The sequence below is a fragment of the Nerophis lumbriciformis genome, linkage group LG28 (assembly GCF_033978685.3).
Source record: "Nerophis lumbriciformis linkage group LG28, RoL_Nlum_v2.1, whole genome shotgun sequence".
Classification (NCBI taxonomy): domain Eukaryota; kingdom Metazoa; phylum Chordata; class Actinopteri; order Syngnathiformes; family Syngnathidae; genus Nerophis; species Nerophis lumbriciformis.
In genome coordinates, this window is record NC_084575.2 from 14,443,687 (window position 1) to 14,460,926 (window position 17,240).

The 17,240-nt window shown below is 39.5% G+C and overlaps 1 protein-coding gene across 11 annotated transcripts in view; it reads right to left on the bottom strand.

Moving 5' to 3' along the window:
* Window positions 1–6,184: 6,184 nt before the first annotated feature.
* Window positions 6,185–17,240, bottom strand: part of LOC133570882 (inositol 1,4,5-trisphosphate-gated calcium channel ITPR1) — a 185,612-nt gene continuing 174,556 nt past the window's right edge. For 10 of the 11 annotated variants that reach the window (XM_061923669.1, XM_061923664.1, XM_061923667.1 and 7 more), the window contains 3 exons: window positions 13,001–13,161; window positions 10,722–10,883; window positions 6,185–6,813 (listed from right to left, as the gene is read on the bottom strand). In XM_061923669.1, the coding sequence (XP_061779653.1) occupies window positions 6,727–6,813; window positions 10,722–10,883; window positions 13,001–13,161 (410 nt within the window). In that variant the 3' untranslated portion in view covers window positions 6,185–6,726. The remainder of the gene's footprint in view (window positions 6,814–10,721; window positions 10,884–13,000; window positions 13,162–17,240) is intronic. The other variant, XR_009810255.1, reaches the window with a different exon arrangement.

A 17,240-nucleotide genomic window follows, 5' to 3' on the forward strand; every position in this document is an offset into this window, starting at 1 on the left:
AGTGGTCGGCAGGCTTTGACGTCAGCGCCAGGGGGGCGGGGCCAGACCGATCCCGTGTACCACCACGCTGAAGTGTGTGGCAACACCGCCAGCAAAACCACGGCGCATGAAACGTGCCTGCAGGACCAGGCCGTACAAGGAGTGTGACGGAGGCTTTAACAAAACCCCGCACTACGTTCAACGCTAAATACACACTTTTGTACGTTCTTAAATCTAAAAAAATACATATTTTTAATCTAAAACATTATTATTTTTTTTTTCAAAAACAATCTTTTTTGGATGATTTTTAGTTGTTATACAACAAATAATAAGGAGGTGATCATTAATATCGCCATTAAATGTAATAATGTCAATCCCGCGTGCAGACACGTGCACCCGTGCGTGGATGTTTGTTGTCAAGAGGCGGCGCGTGCCGGCGGTCACGTTGGTCTCCTCATGGCGCTCACAAAAACACACACACACACACACACACACACACACACACACACACACACACACACACACACACACACACACACACAAGTGGGCACATCCAGCACACGCCTGCACCTGCACACACCCTGAGCCCTTAGAAAGCAGGTGGCCATCATCACCATGCATGTGCTCACACACACACACACACACACGTATATATATATATATATATATATATATATTATGTGTATATATATGTATATATATATACATATATATATACACACATATATATATAAATATATGTACATACATGTATATACTGTACATATATATATATATATATATATACATATCAATCTCTGTATATATTTACATACATTTCTCTCTATCTCATATATATATATATTTATATATATACATACATACTTATTTCTATATACACACATTTTGTTGTGGGGGGGTTTGGGTACCGTGTACAAACACACGCACACACACACACACACACACACACACACACACACACACACACACACACACACACACACACACACACACACACACAAGTGGGCACATCCAGCACACGCTTGCACCTGCACACACTCTGAGCCCTTAGAAAGCAGGTGGCCATCATCACCATGCATGTGCTCTCTCTCACACACACACACACACACACACACACACACACACACACACACACACACACACACACACACATATATATATATATATATATGTGTGTGTATATGTATATATATATATATATATATATATATATATATATATATACATAATATACATATATATATATACACACACATATATATATATATATATATATATATATATATACATAATATACATATATATATATATATATATATACACATATATATATATGTGTATATATATATATGTATATATGTATATATATATATATACACATATATATAAAAATATGTATATACATATTTATAAATATATGTATATACATATATACACTGTACATATATATATATATATACATATCAATCTCTATATATTTACATACATTTCTCTCTATCTCATATATATATATATATATATATATATATATATATATATATACATATACAGTATATATATATATACATACATATATATATATATATATATATATATATATATATGTATATATATATATATATATATATATATATACTTATTTCTATATACACACATTTTCTTGTGGGGTGGTTTGGGTACCGTGTACACACACACACACACACACACACACACACACACACACACACACACACACACACACACACACACACACACGATGTATAAATATAATTCAAAACAAGCACTTTGCACTCCGGTCACGTTTTTTGGCAACAACACCCTAATGAGAAGGGCAACACATTAGCCACACCTGACACCAGGGCTACATTAATAGTTTGCAAAGATAAAACTGACGCCGTCACGTGACAGAATGTTATTGCATCTGCAGCGGTTTCCTTTTGCATTATACCAGGGATGCCAAACCTGTGGCCCGCGGGCCGGATGAGGCCGGCAAACAGGTTCAATCCGGCCCGCGAGATGCGTTTGCTAAGTGTAAAATTGAGCTGCATTTTTTAAATTAAAGAATCTGCTGTTCTAAAAGTGTCCATCGGGTGTCGCAATAGCAATTCTGTTAGGCAAGCAAATAGTTTACATTGGGGCAAGCAAGTATACCAAGCAAGAGGTACACGGTAAACCGGGCCTGCGACTCCTCCCTCGACCCAACGTAAAACAAACAGGAGTAAAATAAACAATTGGTAACCTCACTTAAAATGCTGCATGAGACACATTGATATAGTTCTGTGAACAATATTTTCTTCTGTGCAAATTTAAAGTAAGTCAACAATGCAAATGACAAATGAGGGAGTTGATACATAGAAGCGTTTTTATTTATGCTTAATTTTGTTTTTGTTCAATCGTAGATGGGCTGTGACTTAAAGTTTAATTGGTTTGTAGAAACACTGAGAATAAGTCTAATTTCATTGTGTTCTTAATGGTGTTTTTGAAACTGCACCAACATTTTTTCCTCAGAATTTTTTACTAACTTGAAGTGTTTTGGGGATTATTTGCGATACGTACATTTTCACCATGTCCTTATTCTATTTTGGGCCAAAGTAAAACAAAGAAAACAATCTGAAGTTGTCGTAGTTGTATTTTTAAGTTATGATGCCATGATTTTACCCGTCCGGCCCACGTGGGAATAGATTTTCCTCCATGCGGCCCCTGAGCTAAAATGAGTTTGACACCCCTGCATTATACTGTCCCTAATATTTTGTAACCGAGCAAAACACCACAATAATAAACATATACTGTATGTTAGTGAAGCCACGCATGTTTGCTCAGAAAAAATGGAAAACTTGTTGCAGAAATCCATCTCATTCAGTCCATAATAGTTTAAAGTATGAAATGTACGGCATAACAATACAGCATACACACATACGTAACAAGGCAACGTTAGCATAGTTTAACTTGCATAAACTTGCACGTGCATGTAATAGTAACTGACCCTGAAGAAGAGCAGTAACCTTGGAGAGACAAGGTGAGTAAAAAATATGGAAAGCAAATCAAATATGCTCGTGAAATTCTGAATTTTCTTTTGTCCCCGAGTAACAACAGAAAAAAGTCACTATCGCTTTTTTGAAAAATAGTACCTAGAGCAGGGGTGTCAAACTCATTTTAGATCAGGGGCCACATGGAGAAGAATCTACTCCCAAGTGGGCCGGACTGATAAAATCACGGCACGATAACTTAAAAATAAAGACAACCTCAGATTGTTTTGTTTGTTTAAAAATAGAACAAGCACATTCTGAAAATGTACACATCATAATGTTGTTTTGTTTTTCACTTACATGTTGCGGTTAGCAGAGGTGGGTAGAGTAGCCAGAAATTGTACTCAAGTAAGAGTACTGTTACTTTAGAGATTTATTACTCAAGTAAAAGTAAGGAGTAGTCACCCAAATATTTACTTGAGTAAAAGTAAAAAGTATGTTGTAAAAAAACTACTCAAGTACTGAGTAACTGATGAGTAACATACACACACATATCATATATATATATACATACACACACACACATATATACATATATATATATATACATATATATATATATATATATATATATATATATATATATATATATATATATATATACATACATTGATATATACAGTATATAATTTATATTTATTTATTTTTGCCGTTTTTGTTTACATGTTAATAGTGTTTTAATGAATATACATGCATGTTTAACACATATAGATTCCTTTCTTTCATGAAGACAAGAATATAAGTTGGTGTATTACCTGATTCTGATGACTTGCATTGATTGGAATCAGACAGTAGTGATGACAAACGTCCACGTTTTCAAATGGAGGAGAAAAAAAGTTCCTCCTTTCTGTCTAATACCACATGAAAGTGGTTGGTTTTTGGCATCTTATATGTCCAGCTTCCATATTCGTTTTTATACACTTTACAAGAAATATATTGGCGGCAAACTCCGTAGCTTGCTAGCTTGTTTGCGCAGGCTTTCGGAGACTCTTATTTTGAAAGCGCAGGCGCGATGGAGCGGCACTTTTATTGTGAAGACAGGAACTGTGCAGTCAGTCTTTAGGCTTTTGACGGCGTGTACGGTTGAAATAAAAAATGGTCTTTTTCCTTCACACTTTTGATTGATTGATTGATTGGAACTTGTATTAGTAAATTACACAGTACAGTACATATTCCGTACAATTGACCACTAAATGGTAACACCCCAATAAGTTTTTCAACTTGTTTAAGTCAGGTCATGTGACCCCTGGCTCTGTTTGATTGGTCCAACGTCACCAGTGACTGCATCTGATTGGTGGAACGGAGTGAACGTCACCAGTGACTGTATTTGTTGAAACGCAGGCACTATGAAGGTCTGTCTGACAGACCAAAACAAACAAAGCGTGCATTAACAGATCGATAAAAATTAGTAGCGAGTAGCGAGCTGAATGTAGATAAAAGTAGCGGAGTAAAAGTAGCGTTTCTTCTCTATAAATATACTCAAGTAAAAGTAAAAGTATGTTGCATTAAAACTACTCTTAGAAGTACAATTTATCCCAAAAGTTACTCAAGTAGATGTAACGGAGTAAATGTAGCGCGTTACTACCCACCTCTGGCGGTTAGTAGTAGAGATGCGATAAATGCGTTAAAATGTAATATCGGAAATTATCGGTATCGTTTTTTTTGTTTTTTTTTAATTAAATCAACATGAAAAACACAAGATACACTTACAATTAGTGCACCAACCCAAAAAACCTTCCTCCCCCATTCACACTCATTCACACAAAAGGGTTGTTTCTTTCTGTTATTAATATTCTGGTTCCTACATTATATATCAATATATATCAATACAGTCTGCAGGGATACAGTCCGTAAGCACACATGATTGTGCGTGCTGCTGGTCCACTAATAGTACTAACCTTTAACAGTTAATTTTACAAATTTTCATTAATTACTAGTTTCTATGTAACTGTTTTTATCATGTTTTACTTTCTTTTTTATTCAAGAAAATGTTTTTAATTTATTTATCTTATTTTATTTATTTTAAAAAAAAAAGTACCTTATCTTCACCATACCTGGTTGTCCAAATTAGGCATAATAATGTGTTAATTCCACGACTACATATATCGGTTGATATCGGTATCGGTAATTAAAGAGTTGGACAATATCGGAATATCGGATATCGGCAAAAAGCCATTATCGGACATCCCTAGTTCGTAGTATTCTATCTTTGTCGTTATTTATACTTAACGAATAAATGATGTGATAATGTTCATCAGTCAACTCATTGGTGTTCATTTCAATCCATCAAGATAAAAACATAATATCAAAATCAAATTACAGGATGTTATTTATGTAGTTTGCTCATTTTCCTCGACTGGTGCACTAACATCATGTGGTTTATTTTTATTTTTTTTACATATGTAGCATCATCTACAAAGATACAAATAATTGCTATTGCACATTTAGAACAGCAGTTTCTTTCATTAAAAAATTTCGGCACATTTTTATACTTAGCAAACTCATCACGTTTGACACCCCTGATCTAGAGGGTTCAGAATACTCCCTAAATATCGCTAAATTGACAAAACTAATCCCTCCTGCTGCGTCTTCTTATTCTCTGGCAGAACTATAAAGCTCGCGTACCTACAAAACAGGGGAAGGAAAGTTGTGTATGTTGTTTTTAAACGATGAAGAGTAGTCACATGGATAGAAATTGATTTGTTTGTTATGATTGAGTCATTTGTCGGACGCCTCCAAAAATTAAAGTTCAGATTCTAACTGTTCAAGTATTTGTGTTAGTTACACAATATGGCCAATAAGCCACTCCCAAAGACAAACTGTAGTAAAGTTAATACATGTTGTAATGGCTCACATTTCCTCTCAAGCCACTTGAACACTAATCGATTGTTTTACTTTATTTAAATAAACAAAGAATGTACAATACAGGCATAAACCATTCATTACGATATAAAAAAAAAAAGTTGCCAATTCCACCAACCCCCCCCCCACACACACACATTCTCTTGTGGATCTGTAAAAAAAAAGAAAAAGATCAGTGCTTCAGGTCTAAATAAAATAAGGGGGTTAAATATGTGCAAAAAAAAGAGTAATAAATCAAACTAAATATTGTTACCATTGTTGGGGGTTTGTTTCGTTCCTATTGCTCATATTGTTAAACAGTGCATGGCACACAGTGAGGCAGTCACATGACCTCTACTTTTATTCCAGCCATTGTGAAAATATGCTGAGTTTTTTTCTTGGTTATAAATGACAATATCAAATATAAAAAGTAAACACCAAACCCCCAAATAGCTTCCCCCTATGCAGATATTGCATCTTGTGAAGTATTGCTGCAAATGAAGAGAAGGTGTGCGCAAGTGAAATTGAAACAAACCTTGGAATCCAAACGCCGATACAAGGTTACGTGGAAGGAAATGTCCTTGGCAACAATCGGCGGAACTTTGGCATGTGGTCAGCGTGTTACAACGCCAAAAGGCTGAAATCAGTGTTTTTTTTTCAATCTCCTAAAGCCAACATGGCTGGCTTCCCAGGTCCAGGAACTTGGTGGACACTACACACACGTCCACACTACACACACGTCCACACTACACAGAGACACACACGTCCACCAATGAGTAACTCAGACAACGTGTTACTCATTGGACTTGATCATTCCAAACCCACGCTGGACATCGACATTGGCTCTTTGACCAAAGGATCTTAGACCCCCAGAAGACACTCAGGCAGGCTGCTGAGGATTGACGTTCATGTGAGGAGGGTGACCCAGAAGTCCGATTCTCTGCTTCTGCTTCCTTTGCTCTGTCATCTGCACGTGAACATGAAAAGAACACGTTCAAGACTTGAACTTGTGCTCCTTATGGGACTTGTACATTGCATTTGTGTCAGTTGGCACTAGTCTTCCCTTGTACAATGACTTATGTTTCTCTTTAAATCCTCAGCTAAATGACATCATCCATTTTCTACCGCTTATTCCCTTCGGGGTCGCGGGGGCGCTGGAGCCTATCACAGCTACAATCGGGCGGAAGGCGGGGTACACCCTGGACAAGTCGCAATCTCATCACAGGGCCAACACAGATAGACAGACAACATTCACACTCACATTTACACACTAGGGCCAATTTAGTGTTGCCAATCAATCTATCCCCTAAATGACATCAGACAAATGAAATTCTAGGGAACATCAATGTTTTTGCAGCCGATTTCTAAAAAGAGCAAATAGGTTTGTTTTTGCAATATCGTCTAAAGAACAGCAGAGCATTCCTGTCATATAGAGCAGTGTTTTTCACCCTTTTTTGAGCCAAGGCACATTTTTTGCGTAAAAAAAAAAACCGGAGGCACACCACCAGCAGAAATCATTAAAAAACTAAACTCAGTTGACAGTAAAGAGTCGTTGTCGCAATTGTTGGATATGACTTTAAACCATAACCAAGCATGCATCAATGTAGCTCTTGTCTCAAAGTAGGTGTATTGTCACCACCTGTCACATCACGCCGTGACTTATTTTGAGTTTTTTGCTGTTTTCCTGTGTTTAGTGTTTTAGTTATGATCTTGTGCTCCTAGTTTGGTGGCTTTTTCTCTTTTTTTGGTATTTTCCTGTAGCAGTTTCATGTCTTCCTTTGAGCGATATTTCCTGCATCTACTTTGTTGTAGCAATCAAGAATATTTCAGTTGTTTTTATCCTTCTTTGTGAGGACATTGTTGATTGTCATGTCATGTTCGGATGTCTTTGCTCCACAGTAAGTCTTTGCTGTCGTCCAGCATTCTGTTTTTGTTTACTTTGTAGCCAGTTCAGTTTTAGTTTCGTTCTGCATAGCCTTTCCATAAGCTTCAATGCCTTTTCTTAGGGGCACTCACCATTTGTTCATTTTTGGTTTAAGCATTAGACACCTTTTTACCTCCACTTTGCCTCCCGCTGTTTCCGACATCTACAAAGCAATTAGCTACCTGCTGCCACCTACTGATATGGAAGAGTATTACACGGTTACTCTGCCGCGCTCTAGACAGCACCGACACTCAACAACAACACATCATTTGCAGACTATAATTACTGGTTTGCAAAAAATATTTTTAACCCAAATAGGTGAAATTAGATAATCTCCCACAGTACACCAGACTGTATCTCACGGCATGTGCCGTGGCACAGTGGTTGAAAAACACTGATATAGAGGGTCTTTGACTATTGTTTTTGCAGTAGATACTTCTAAGAACAGCAGAGTGTTCCTGTCAATTGGAGGATCTTTGAGTAGCAGTTTGGCAGTGGATCCTTATTGCTAGCAAAACCCTCCTGTGCAATTGGAGATCTTTGACAAGTTTTTTTTGCAGTAGGTTCCTAAACAGAGCAGAGCGTGCCTGTTGTATACGGGCTCTTTGACTAGTGATTCACTAGTATATCCTTCAAAACAGGAGAACGCTGCTGTTGTGTAGAGCAGGGGTCCCCAAACTTTCTGTGTGTATATATATATATATATATATATATATATATATATATATATATATATATATATATATATATATATATATATATATGTATGTATATATATATAAATAACATCTCCTTCTCAACCCGGTGGGGTGGTATCTGTGTCATCCTCAAGCTCGGGTCCTCTACCAGAGGCCTGGGAGTTTGAGGGTTCTGCGCAGTATTTTGGCTGTTCCTAGGACTCCACTCTTCTGGACTGAGGCTTCAGATGTTGTTCCTGGGATCTGTTGGAGCCACTCTCCCAGTTTGGGGGTTGGTTACTGCTCCGAGCGCCCCCAATACCACGGGGACCACGCTAGACCTTCCATATCCGTTCCAGTTGCTCTATATATATATATATATATATATATATATATATATATATATATATATATATATATATTGTTATATATATATATATTGTTATAGGCACCGTTTGGAAACAATTAAGGTATGTAAATAAACATTCTTCATTTCGCAAAGTATATATCTGCCTGCATGCTGTATAGTCCAGTGCGAACAATTTATGGGAAAATATGTTATTCCCTAAAAGTTAGTGGGTGCGGCTAATATACCGGTGTACTCTCCAGTCTGGAAAATACGGTAATTGGTATTGGAAATTGCAACAGCGGAGGATGCATGTGCATGTACGAGCCAGTCTGCCCCACAAGAAGAGGATAGAGAAAAAGAAGGAACTTATTGACTACAGTGTCGCCACACAATGGTGAACTTATGCAAAGCCCTTTGGGTAAATTTCTACCATATATGGGTGTCCTGGGCATGACGTTAAAGTGCATCCGGCAGTGGAGGCTCCTCTATGGGGTCTTGGGGCACTAGGAGGTTAACCCCTTTACTACTGTTACCCCTGGTGGCCCTTGGCAAAGGCCTAGTACCTGACTGCCCCCTAGCCAGGGATACGGTGAAGACCTTAACGGCAGAGCAGGCGGAAGACGGTAGATGTAAGAACTACCACAACGGCTGCGATGGCGGAAGAAGGCACCCCCACATCCATGTGGGCCCAGTTATGGGGAAATAACAACCCAAGACATCAACGGTGGAACAGGCGGAGGATGATTGTCTATGGAGCGTCACAACGGGTGGCATGGCGGATGAAGGCTGCAGCAGAAAAGGGTCCCCAGTCGTCTTGGACTCCATGCCACCGGATCTGTCAAGGATCGTGTGGTGACTGTCTGTGCACCAGTCTCCCCACGTTAAATAAAGTCACGCACAGGCATCCTCCATAAAGGGTTACCCCCCTACCAGGAGGATCGTCATACTCGTTTCGAGTGACCGCCGATGATGATGACCATATATGGAGATATCCGCTGACGTCAAACTTGGGAAAAACGTCACATTCCAAACGGCTCGTTTGGAGGAAGTATTAAGGAAGGCAAGATTTTTTTTATAAATATCTCCGCCATGCCTCCACGGTTTGATTTCGATTTTTCAGGATTTATGCGGATCCCAACTATACAAAAACGGGTACTAATAGGAAAAAAAGTTGGTTTTACATAACAGGTACCCTTCAATCTTAATTTCTGACTATTTTTTTAAATTTATGACTACCTTTTGGTGAACTATAAGTTAATAGTATGGCATAAATATAGCTGGTTGAGAAAGGTTTTTCTTAAACTGTTCAACAATTTGCTCACACATTTGTTGACAAATTGGTGACCCTCACCCCACCCTTGTTTGTGAATGACTGAGCATTTCATGGAATCTACTTTTCTACCCAATCATGGCACCCACCTGTTCCCAATTTGCCTGTTCACCTGTGGGATGTTCCAAATAAGTGTTTGATGAGCATTCCTCAACATTATCAGTATTTATTGCCACCTTTCCCAACTTCTTTGTCACGTGTTGCTGGCATCAAATTCTAAAGTTAATGATTATTTGCAAAAAAAAAGTTTATACGTTTGAACATCAAATATGTTGTCTTTGTAGCATATTCAACTGAATATGGGTTGAAAATGATTTGCAAATCATTGTATTCCGTTTATATTTACATCTAACACAATTTCCCAACTCATATGGAAACAGGGTTTGTATGTCAGCCAGTGATGACCCACAGCACAGGTTTGTTGTCATAGTAGTAAGCAGCCTGACAAATGTTGACAAGAAAGAATTGGGCATCCTCTGTAAGTGAATTAGAAAAAGATGTCCTCGTTTCATTTGAATCTGTGGCTAAGAGAGTTTAATATGAGGTCAGCCTATTAAGATTTATTCCAAGACAAAACTTGGTTAATTCTTCATACCTGCTCCTTGAGCTCGGTCAGTTGTCCCGACAGGTTGGCCACCAGCCTCATGGTCGACTCCAACTTCTCCTGCAGACTCCTGATTTCGTTCTGCTCGCCCTCCGCGTCGCTGCTCACCAGAGACATGGCGCGCATCCTTGGAAACCAATCCAGGTTATGCTCCTGTGCAAGAAAGGCCAGAGAACTGTGAAGTAGAATTGGAAGCAACACAAATTCTAACTGTTTGGATTGACGCAGTCAGAGAGGTACTAATTAATTCACAATAATGGATTTACAAACCCCGTTTCCATATGAGTTGGTAAATTGTGTTAGATTTGCAAATCCTTTTCAACCCATATTCTATTGAATGCACTACAAAGACAACATATTTGATGTTCAAACTCATAAACTTTTTTTTTTTTTTTGCAAATAATAATTAACTTAGAATTTCATGGCTGCAACACGTGCCAAAGTAGTTGGGAAAGGGCATGTTCACCACTGTCTTACATCACCTTTTCTTTTAACAACACTCAATAAACGATTGGGAACTGAGGAAACTAATTGTTGAAGCTTTGAAAGTGGAATTCTTTCCCATTCTTGTTTTATGTAGAGCTCCAGTCGTTCAACAGTCCGGGGTCTCCGCTGTCGTATTTTACGCTTCATAATGCGCCACACATTTTCGATGGGAGACCGGTCTGGACTGCAGTCGGACCAGGAAGGTACCCGCACTCTTTTTTTACAAAGCCATGCTGTTGTAACATGTGCTGAATGTGGCTTGGCATTGTCTTGCTGAAATAAGCAGGGGCGTCCATGAAAAAGACGGCGCTTAGATGGCAGCATATTTTGTTCCAAAACCTGTATGTACCTTTCAGCATTAATGGTGCCTTCACAGATGTGTAAGTTACCCATGCCTTGGGCACTAATGCACCCCCATACCATCACAGATGCTGGCTTTTGAACTTTGCGTCGATAACAGTCTGGATGGTTCGCTTCCCTTTTGGTCCGGATGACACGATGTCGAATATTTCCAAAAACTATTTGAAATGTGGACTCGTCAGACCACAGAACACTTTTCCACTTTGCATCAGTCCATCTTAGATGATCTCGGGGCCAGAGAAGCCGGCGGCGTTTCTGGATGTTGTTGATAAATGGCTTTCGCTTTGCATAGTAGAGTTTTAACTTGCACTTACAGATGTAGCGGCGAACTGTATTTAGTGACAGTGGTTTTCTGAAGTGTTCCTGAGCCCTTGTGGTGATATCCTTTAGAGATTGATGTCGGTTTTTGATACAGTGCCGTCTGAGGGATCGAAGGTCACGGTCATTCAATGTTGGTTTCCAGCCATGCCGCTTACGTGGAGTGATTTCTCCAGATTCTCTGAACCTTTTGATGATATTCTGGACCGTAGATGTTGAAATCCCTAAATGTCTTGCAATCGCACTTTGAGAAACGTTGTTCTTAAACTGTTTGACTATTTGCTCACGCAGTTGTGGACAAAGGGGTGTACCTCGCCCCATCCTTTCTTGTGAAAGACTGAGCATTTTTTGGGAAGCTGTTTTTATACCCAATCATGGCACCCACCTGTTCCCAATTAGCCTGCACACCTGTGGGATGTTCCAAATAAGTGTTTGATGAGCATTCCTCAACTTTATCAGTATTTATTGCCACCTTTCCCAAATTCTTTGTCACGTGTTGCTGGCATCTAATTCTAAAGTTAATGATTATTTGCAAAAAAAAAATGTTTATCAGTTTGAACATCAAATATGTTGTCTTTGTAGCATATTCAACTGAATATGAGTTGAAAATGATTTGCAAATCATTGTATTCCGTTTATATTTACATCTAACACAATTTCCCAACTCATATGGAAACGGGGTTTGTATTAGTAGGTTCCAGTGTGGTAGAGCTGGACCGCATCACACCTTAAGTTTATTTTAGTTAAATACATAATTGTTTACCATACTATGTTCACCGTCTTCCTGTTGGGTGTAATCAATTATGATGACGCATGTCTGTCAGATAAGTAACATTTTTGTACTGTGCGTGTTCGCCAATGTATTGTTGATACCGCACTCAAAATGCAACACATCAAACTGGTGTAAGTTACGTGAGCTTGCAATAACACAGTGGTGTTTTTTTGTCAACCAATTGGACACCGACAAGCGTATTTGCAGCTTGTGGAATGCGCGCCTTCATGCAGAATGTAGCGTCAATACAAACCTGGGCGTGCAACACAGCCTAACCCCGGATCATTTGAGGAAGTCAATGTGTGCTTAATGGGAGTGTCGACCGATCTGTTTACCTTGATCATCTCAGCCACGTAGCTCTCCGGGCCCGTGTACTCGGTGGAATCTTTCACTTTCACCAAGACGATGAAGAAGAGGTAATGCCACATGTTGTGCTCCTCTTTTATGTGCCCCTCAAAAGTCACGGTCTTGTTGTCAAACTTGTCCCTCTCCAGGCCTGCGGATGTATAAGAGCCTTAGTGTTTGGGCGCAAAGGTCAGCCTTACCCAAATTTAGACCGAGGCAGTTTTACTGGGCATCTGATAAAATTCAGACAATATTTGGATACATATCGAGCCTCGGCACCGGCTTAAGCACTTGGCTGAGAAACAAGCAGTCAAGCACTCAGAGCTGACTCAGCCAGACTTCCTCTAGGTCAGTGGTCCCCAACCACTGGGCAGAGGCCCGGTACCGGTCCGTGGATCGATTGGTACCGGGCCGCACAAGAAATAAAAAAATTAAAAAACTTTTTTTGTATTTTTTTATTAAATCAACATAAAAAACACAAGATACACTTACAATTAGTGCACCAACTCAAAAAACCTCCCTCCCCCATTTACACTCATTCGCACAAAAGGGTTGTTTTTTCTGTTATTAATATTTCTGGTTCCTACATTATATATCAATATAGATCAATACAGTCTGCAGGGATACAGATAAGCACACATGATTGTATTTTTTTATGACAAAACATTTTTCTTCAAGCGTTGACCGGTTCGCTGTTACAAAAAGGTTGTGGACCACTGCTCTAGGTCATGGTATATTTTTTATGCCAACAAAACAAGAAAGAGCTCGCTCGATGCTAATCTATATTGGATTTGCCCTAGACATGCTACCGATTAGCATTGGCAATTTAATATGGCGATTTGAATACCCCCAAATTTGGTAATCAAAACGACAAATAAAGCTACGTTCACACTGCAGGGTCGGATGTCCAATTCAATATTCTTAGTCGCCTTTCACATTGCAAAAAAACTATGTATTTCTTATGTCAGCACAGTGCAACAGGGGTTGGTGCAATACGAAGGTCCTGAGTAGTCGTGAGTTCAATCCCGGGCTCGGGATCTTTCTGTGTGGAGTTTGCATGTTCTCCCCGTGACTGCGTGGTTTCCCTCCGGGTACTCCGGCTTCCTCCCACCCCCAAAAACATGCACCTGAGGATAGGTTGATTGGCAACACTAAATTGTCCCTAGTGTGTGAATGTGAGTGTGGCCCTGCGATGAGGTGGCTACTTGTCCAGGGTTGTACCGCGCCTTCCGCCCGAATGCCGCTGAGATAGGCTCCAGCACCCCCCCGCGACCCCAAAAGTGACAAGCGGTAGAAAATGGATGGATGGATGTTAATTCAATCTGACCCGTATGCGGACATGACGTCTCGACGTCACACGCACTGCAGTGTTTATGGAATTGAACATGGTTTCAACTCGAGTCAGTCTCAGTACTGGCACATTTGTGGCAATTTCAAGGATTGTGTGCAATCAAAGTCAACATTTTCTAAACGGAATTAGACGAATAAGAAGGAAGAGGACAAGTATTTAGGCTCTCGCATTTTTAGGGATAATTTGCTTCGATGTCTGCGATGTCTGTAGGCCAGCAGTCCGAGACGTGAGTTTCTAAAATATTATTTTCACCTGTTCTCTGCTGCGTTGTAAACTATTTATTTTGTAACCATCAGTTTTGGCGAATAATTATCGCTGTTTGAGGACGTTCCGGTCGGAAGAATGCAACATGAGCCTGCAGCGTTCACATTGAAGACGCATCGCATATATATCCGATTCATATCCAAATACGACAGAGGCCTCAATGGGATACGAAACATTCGGAATTGCACTGTTCACACTAACATGAAAAAATCCGATACAGGTCGCATACGGGCAAAATAAATCCGAATTGACCTGCAGTGTGAGCAAGTCCTATGATGCACGTTACAATCAAACAGCTGGTGTGTAATACATGTAACATGTACAGGTGGTAGGGCTCAACAAAAGAAAATACTGGCACATTCAACTTAATGGCAAAGACTACTTCCTGTCAAAAAAAAAAATCACACACTAGTCTATACACTACTGCTATCCGACGTCTTGGGCTTGCAACTGCATGCAAAATTTACTACAAAATACAGTGCTGTACAGTACTTGCAAATGAGACATATAAGTGGAAGAAAACAAGTATACAAATGGAGAGTACAGCTCAGTGTTGAATTGGTACTGCTAAAAACCTGTATTGATTCCCAGGGAATGGAATTGGTACCGTATTGGTTAAAATGTGAAAGGCACCCATTCCTAGCTAATGTATTACTAAACATGTTCCTGACTTGTTAGATCATTTTATTGGGCAAGTCGGCGACTATTATTATTATATGCGAGAGGAGCGATCACATGAATTAAAGATACAATTTTACTATGCACATGTAACGCAACTGGGTCCGCCCTCTTTATTCTGCCTGGCGATTTACGCAGATCGAGAGTCAAGAGTGCTAGCCAACGAGCTAACTGAAAGCTCGTAGTTCAGTGCAAGTTTTACCTGCAGTAGTGATGTCTCAGACAAGTTCTCGCCATGAAATCGCGCGACACATGCTACGTGGCGTAAAATCAACGGCAAACAGGCTGTAGACCAGCGGTTGCAAACGTGCGGCCCGCGAACAGGTTTTATCCGGCCCGCGTGATGAGTTTGCTAAGTGTAAAAATGAGGCGAAATTTTTGAATGAAAGAAACTGCTGTTCTAAATGTGTCCACTAGAAGTCGCAATAGCAATTCTTTGTATCTTTGTAAATTTTTTTGTAAATTTGCTAAATATGTAAAAAAAAAACACACACACATGTTAGTGCATCAGTCGAGGAAAATGAGCAAACTACATAAATAACATCCTGTAATTTGATTTTTACATTTTTTTTTTATCTTGATAGATTGAAAATTAACACCAATGAGTTGACTGATGAACATTATCACATCATTTATTCAGAAAGTATAAATAACCACAAATAAAGATAGAATACTATTAACCGCAGCATGTAAGTGTAAATAAAAGCAACAACATAATGATTTGTACATTTTCAGAATGTCCTTGTTGTATTTTTAAACAAAGAAAACTATCTGAAGTTGTCTTTAGTTTTAAGTTATCGTGCCGTGATTTTACCAGTCCGGCCCACTTGGGAGTAGATTTAAATCTAAAATGAGTTTGACACCCCTGCTGTAGACCCAACTCTAGAAGGAGAAGAAGTGTGGACTTGCTTGGATCTGTGCTTTTACCATGGGTAAGTAGCACTTTATTCTGAAAATCAACCGTATTCATTTTTTTAATACGTCGTGCCTCACTACCCCCTCTGGGTAAGGTGTCAGGGAGTGAGGTTTACCAAGGTACTCTCACACAGCTGCACCAGCTGGCATCCATTACACTCCCAAATGTAGTCGCGGGTAAACAAGGGGGCTGTGGGTTTGACATTTAGGTCATTTTAAGTCTTTGTGTTTTCTTTCTATTGGGATTTGTGTCAGTTAACACATGCATGTATGCTTTTTCAAGCCATTCTGACCATGACCTCGGACATAACCCGAGTGCTGTGTTTCATCATCAAAACTCCTCCACAATCCAACTCTCGTTATTTGGCCGGCCTAAATGTCCCTCTCGGGATGTTTGATTTCTTCCCCTTCATAAATAGAGTTATCTCTTTCCCCTTTCCACTGGTTCTAGAGAAGGCTGACTCATGGGGGCTTCCTGCCACCACCTCCATAATTATTGTCAGTCTCACACACAGTTTTTCCCACTCGCTTGATTTTCACACCGTATGTTTCAACAAATAACCGAATGAGCTTTAATGCTTGCACTTGCTTGTGCTGACGTAGCGTGTACGAGGGCCTGCAAGTTGTGTACGTACAGTACGTGTGTGCGTGCATGTTGGGTCAGGGAGCCGGGGCGAGTGCTAAGCATATGGAATGAGAACAGTATTATGTCACCAAGCCAGCCATCAGCTCTGACTCACTCATGTTAAATAAGGCCAGGCCACAGGGGCAGCTGCCGTCTCTATGGTTTCCAGAGGAACCGCAAGGGAACAAGAGACGAAGGGAGTTCATTGCTACACGCAAGAAGCGCCTCTCAGTCACCTTGCTTGCTTTTGTAGGACATCAACCTCTCTCCTAATCTCTCATTAGATATGTAAGTGATAGCCAATGACTGATCGGCATTATAAACTCCCTTGAGCAGGGATTTTATCTTTATATTTGTAAATTGGTGCAAAAAAAAAATCTTGTTTAAAGACTAAGGT